The 6000-nt window shown below is 45.9% G+C and overlaps 1 protein-coding gene across 1 annotated transcript in view; it reads left to right on the top strand.

The window, feature by feature from the left end:
- Window positions 1-555: 555 nt before the first annotated feature.
- The window catches only part of sik2a (salt-inducible kinase 2a), a 103262-nt gene continuing 97817 nt past the window's right edge, over window positions 556-6000 (top strand). The window contains exon 1 of the mRNA XM_078426985.1: window positions 556-1081. Within this exon, the coding sequence (XP_078283111.1) occupies window positions 947-1081 (135 nt within the window). The 5' untranslated portion in view covers window positions 556-946. The remainder of the gene's footprint in view (window positions 1082-6000) is intronic.

Genomic DNA, 6000 nt, shown 5'->3' with positions numbered 1-6000 from the left:
GTGACTGTGACTGTCACTGGCTGCGGCTGTGGCTGTGACTGTGACTGTCACTGTCACTGTGACTGTCACTGTGACTGTGACTGTGGCTGCGACTGTTGTGACTGTCACTGTGACTTACTGTCACTGTGACTTACTCTCACTGTGACTGTCACTGTAACTCTCACTGTGACTCTCACTGTGACTGTCACTCTCACTGTGACTGTCACTCTCACTGTGACTGTCACTCTCACTGTGACTGACTGTGACTCTCACTGTGATTGTGACTCTCACTCTCACTGTGACTGTGACTCTCACTCTCACTGTGACTCTCACTCTCACTCTCACTGTGACTGTGACTCTCACTCTCACTGTGACTGTGACTCTCACTCTCACTGTGACTGTGACTCTCACTCTCACTGTGACTGTGACTCTCACTCTCACTGTGACTGTGACTGTGACTGCCGCTGGCGGCCCGCGCGGGCAGGGCGGGAGTGAGGGCGGGAGTGAGGGAGGGAGGGCGGGAGTGAGGGAGGGAGGGCGGGCGGGCGGCCGCTGTGACGCAGGCGGAGCTGGGTTGCCATGACGCCGGGCTGGCAGGAGGCGCGGGCCCAGGCCCAGGCCCGCCTTCTGCACACATCAGCCCCAGCTCGCACGTCAATGTGCGTCAGCCGGGATAACATGATGCCTCCTGCAACGGCCGGCACCTTCTAGCTTTTTTTAAAATTTCCCTTTTGTTGTCTCCGAGGCCGGTGTTATTGCGCTCTCTCCTCCACCCCCACCCCCACCCCCACCCACCCTCCCCCCGGCCCTGCCAGACCCGACCCACCCGACCAGACTCCCGCTTGCCGCGGCCCACACACACACGGCTCCCGTCCTCACCCCTCACTCACCTCCGCCCGGCGAGAGGCGAGGCGACATGAACTTGTTTCCCAGCGTGTAGTTAGTTGCCTCCTCGCCCGGCCCCAGCATGGTCATGGCGGATTGTCCGGGCAAACTACACCGCGGTCCCGTCCGGGTTGGCTTCTACGATATCGAGCGCACTCTGGGCAAGGGCAACTTCGCGGTCGTTAAGCTGGGCCGACATCGCATCACCAAGAGTGAGGTAAGTGGACTCATCTCCCCTCTCCCTTTGCCTTGTCTGGACAAGGTGGGCACATTAAAATGCTGTGTGTACGAAGCCAGGAGCTGCAGACACTGGTTTACACCGAAGATATAGACACAAAATGCTGGATTAACTCAGTGGACCAGGCAGCATCTCCTCTGTAGAGAAGTCTCGACCTGAAACATCATCATGGCATGGGTTTATTCACAAAATGCTGGATTAACTCAGTGGACCAGGCAGCATCTCCTCTGTAGAGAAGTCTCGACCTGAAACATCATCATGGCATGGGTTTATTCACAAAATGCTGGAGTAACTCAGCAGGTCAGGCAGCATCTCGGGAGAGAAGGAATGGGTGATGTTTTGGGGTCGAGACCCATCTTCAGATTGAGTGACTTCAAATTACTGTGCCCCCTACACATCCCCTGGTCACCCCCCAAAAAAAAAAATAACGGACCAAATTGTTTGTGAGGAACTCCTTTGTGTTTTACCTTCAGAGCTGCGGGCTGAGGGTTTGGGAGAGTCGGGCGGCGGGTGTGGAGAGAGGACCAGATGGTGCTGCTCCTCGTTTGTCAGGAACACTTTCTTGTAGGTTGTGAACGCGAGAACAGGAACACTCCCGAATCGTTTACACGTGTCAAATGGGGAAATAGTCTCTTTATTTATAATATCATCCACACTGATGTTCTGCAGTTTGTTTGTGATTATTATCATTCTTTAGTTGCAGATCTACATGCCTTTCAAAAACAGAGGAACCCTCTCAGTGATGAACGCGACACCTCATTAACCAAAGGATATTTGGTTTTGAAGGACAATGCAGTAAAATATTAATAGTAATTTATTTTGGGGCGAAAACATGACTTTCTAAATTTAATTTGGAAACATTGTGCTTAAGATTGGGTTTAATGTATCCAAGTGTTACGTATTTTTTTACAGCCAGGCTAAAGTCGTCTCTCTGTCATATAGGTGTTGAGATAATCTGGCTCTCTTTCTCTACCAATGCGTCAGATACAAATGCATGGGGATTATTTTAAGGGCAAGCATGCACCTTGAGGGCAATGTATCCAATAGGTGGCTATTGTTCCAAGCATTGTGGAAATATTTCGCTGTAGAAGTGAGGTCCACTTCAGGCAAGTTGTAAATTTAGAAATCTCTTCCAGACGTAGCACGACTCGAGATTTCTTTGTGACAATTAGTTCCCCGAGGAAAAAACAGAGAGGAATAAAAATGCCTTCGATTATGTTTAACCGAGCGAATTGAGAAATAAAGGGATGACCTTTTTAAAAAAAGACGCCTTGATACTCTTTGGAACATTACATAAAGGAACTTTGGAATGGTTGCACCGCAGGTTGGAAGGCAAACACGTAATTAGATGAGCGGGCTGAATTGATTTTCCGCTGGAATCTAGATACCTGGGAGTTACATTAATGAAATTGCTACAATAGGAAGTGGTGGATTAACTTGTGGAACACATTGGGGTTGAGTTTTTAAATTAAACCCCTTTTAAAAGTAAAACTGTTTTACCAAAATTTGTTTTTTTTCACCTGGCCTTTGTACTTAATGGTGCGGAATGGATTGAAGTCGGAATTTGAATGACATAAGCGTTTTGCCCAGGGCAATATAAAGGAAAATATATTTAATAGGTTTACTGCGGAGCTGTTCAGGAAGTAAACGATTTGTTTTTAAAGGGTTATCCCATGTCTCCGGCGTTGAGATGTCCCTTGTTTCACACGTTTCTCCGAGCCCTTCGTGTTTTGTTAAAGCTAGGATAACGCGAAGAGTATTTCAATTACTTGACGAGAGGACTTTTCAGGCATCATATTTCGGCAGGTTACCGAGATGTAAAGCGCTTCCAATCATTGATTGGGGGGTGGGGGACTCGGGAGGAAAGTGAAATGACACCTTTCAAATTTACTGGGATTTCTCAAGACTGACTTTCCTTTCGTTTAAAGAGTTGTACGCCAGAATATTAACAAGGTTATCATATTTTTCTTATAAAGTTAGTGACAAGCAAGTGCACATGGAGCAAAAGGAAATGTGTTCCTGATATCTGTTTCTAACAAAGAAAGGATTTTCGTTTTATTTCGATTTCAGCAATGCCAGTTAGAATGTGAGAGGCGTCTCAACCAAGGCCGGGGGATTCGGTTGTCATTTCTACACTGGGGTTAATGCTAAATTGCTGAGTGCAATATACAAGTTTAGTCCAGAAACAACCACCATGTGGCTAATATTTTGGTTGGGAGTTTTCTTGGTCGTTAATATGTTTTGCCTTCTCCCTGTTATGGTCAAATATATGGGATTATGGGATACATCAAACGGGGTTGCCGCTGAAATGAACGGTAAATGAAACCCGAAATTAGAACTGTTGGAAGTATGAAATAAAAACTAGAAATTGCTGGAAACGCTCAGAAGCAGGTCAGGCAGGCTCCGTGGAAAGAGAAACGGGATTAAGATTTCAGATCGGAAAGTTCTGACGAAGAACCACAGATGCTGAGTATTTCCAGCTTCTGTATTTATAAGTGAAATGAACGGCATTGTCCTCAACAAGGGTAGGAATGGAAGCATCGCATCAAAGTGCGATTGTTGATGTGCAGCTCGCGGATACTGCATACTTTCCTATCTACTCACTACTCAAATCTAGCAATTGTCAGGCGACTGCGATAAGGAACAGTCAAGAGTGTTAAATTGTCAGATGGACCGACAACTGAACAATTCAATTCTTACTTGCAGAAGCACAACAGACCTGTAAACACAATACTCATGGATAATATTTATAATTTTTAAAAATAACACTAGCAATACTGGTGCAAAAAAAAGCCCAAAGTCCTTAGACCGAAATTGGTCCATAGTTCATGGTCCATAGTTCATAGCTGTGCGTGTTGTGTCGTGTTCAAGAGCCTGATGGTTATTGGGAAGAAGCTATTCTTGAATTTTGTGGTTACAATTTTCAGGCTCCTTTAAGATCTCTTATACCATCTTCCTCATGATCGGTGTGAAATGAGAGTGTGGCCAGGGTGATGTGGGTCCTTGATGATGCTGGCTGCCTTCTTGAGGCAGCCCCTCTGATAGATACATCTGAAGATGGGGAGCTCAGTACTAGTGATGGACCAGGCAATTTACCACTTTATGTAATCTCCTTTTGAGCGTTTGAGTTGCCGAACCAGGCCATGATCCAACCAGTCAACATGTTCTCTACTTTTTAGTTTAGTTTAGAGATACAGTGCGGAAACAAGCCCCTCGGCCCACCGAGTCCGCGCCAACCTGCGATTCCCGCATATTAACACTATCCAAAAAGCACTAGGGACAATTTACATTTATACAAAGCCAATCAACCTACAAACCTGTACGTCTTTGGAGTGTGGGAGGAAACAGAAGATCTTGAAGAAAAACCCATGGGGAGAACATACAAACTCCATACAGACAGCACCCGTAGTCGGAATCCAACACAGGTCTCTGGCGCTGCCCCACCATGCCGCCCCACACCGAACATGTAGAAGTTCAAGAGAGTATTCATCGACATACCGAATCTCCTCAATCTTCTAAGGAAGTAGAGGCATTGATGGTATTGCAATATTGCAGAGGTATTAGTATTGGAGAAGGGACCCTTCTTCAAACTGATTGGGGAGGGGGAGGGGGGGGTTGGGGGATTCAATGTTCATACCGCTGGGTTGTAAGCTACCCAAGCAGAATATGAGGTGATTTTCCTCCAGTTTGTGCATGATTTCTCACTGGCAATGAAGGAGAGCCAGGTCAGTATGGGAAGGGAGGAGGAGTTAAAATGGTTAGCAACCAGGAGATCCAATTGGCCTTGGCGGACTGAACGCCAGGTTATAGGATCTGAGTTATTGGGGAGGTTAGGCGGGCTTGGAATTTATCGCTTAGAGTGAAGGGGACTGCAATAATCTTATATAGCTGTATATAAAATAAAAGGATGGTAAAGCTCAGGAACTATGGATGATGAGATTTGTTGTAAATTTAGTAAAAGATATGTCAGGTGAAATATTGAACGGGGCCCTTGAGAAATATGAGAAGCAGGAGAGAATTGAAACAAGGAATCAGTTGGGCTAAAATAAGCAATGAAATGTCCTAAGTGGATAGAACTAAGAAAATTTCCAAAATGTTTTATATATATATTGATAGCAAGAGGGTTGCTAAGTAAAGGGTAGGACTACTTAAGGAAAAAACAAGGACATTTATGCCTGGAACCAGAGGAAGTGAGCGAAGTACTAAACAAGTAGGTACCATAACAACATATAAGACATTTGGACAATACATGGTTTACAAAGGCTTAGAGGGATATTGGCCAAACCCAGGCAAATGGGTCTGCCATAGATTGTGCATCTTGGTCGGCATGGACAAGTTGGGCTGTTCCTGTGCTGTATGACTCAATGACTGTCCTCTCCCCTTTATTTCCCTTCTTTCCTTATCCCACTCTCTTCCTCTTACCCCAATAATTCCTTTCCCACTGCACACCCCGTTCCTCACATCTCTTTATTATTCATCCGCTCCATTTCTCCTGTCCTTTGGCCAATTCTCCCATTCTCTTTCCCATTATTACTTTCCCTTCTTTTCCTTCCCATTCCCGCTCTCCTTTCCTCTCTTCCATGTCATTTACTGTCCACACTGGTTCACCACCCTCCTTCCCCCATTCTCCTATTTCATCCCGTTCCGACACACTCTACCCTTCCTTTCTCTTCCCTATGTCTTGGTCTTCCACCCATCCATAATCTTCATTTTCCCTTTACATTCCCCTCTCTCAAATCACCCTCCCACTCCCTTTCCCACCACCTCTCTCTTATTCCCTCTTCCTCTCCCTTGTCCCTTGCTTTATCATATTAGCACTCCTCAACAATCTTCCTACTGTTCTCTCCTAATTCATTGCCTTCCCCCACTCTCTAACAACAGTGAAGGTCGGGTCACTG

Source organism: Rhinoraja longicauda, chromosome 32 (genome assembly GCF_053455715.1).
Source record: "Rhinoraja longicauda isolate Sanriku21f chromosome 32, sRhiLon1.1, whole genome shotgun sequence".
In the NCBI taxonomy this organism is placed as follows: Eukaryota; Metazoa; Chordata; class Chondrichthyes; order Rajiformes; family Arhynchobatidae; genus Rhinoraja; species Rhinoraja longicauda.
This window is presented reverse-complemented; position numbering and strand designations above follow the sequence as displayed.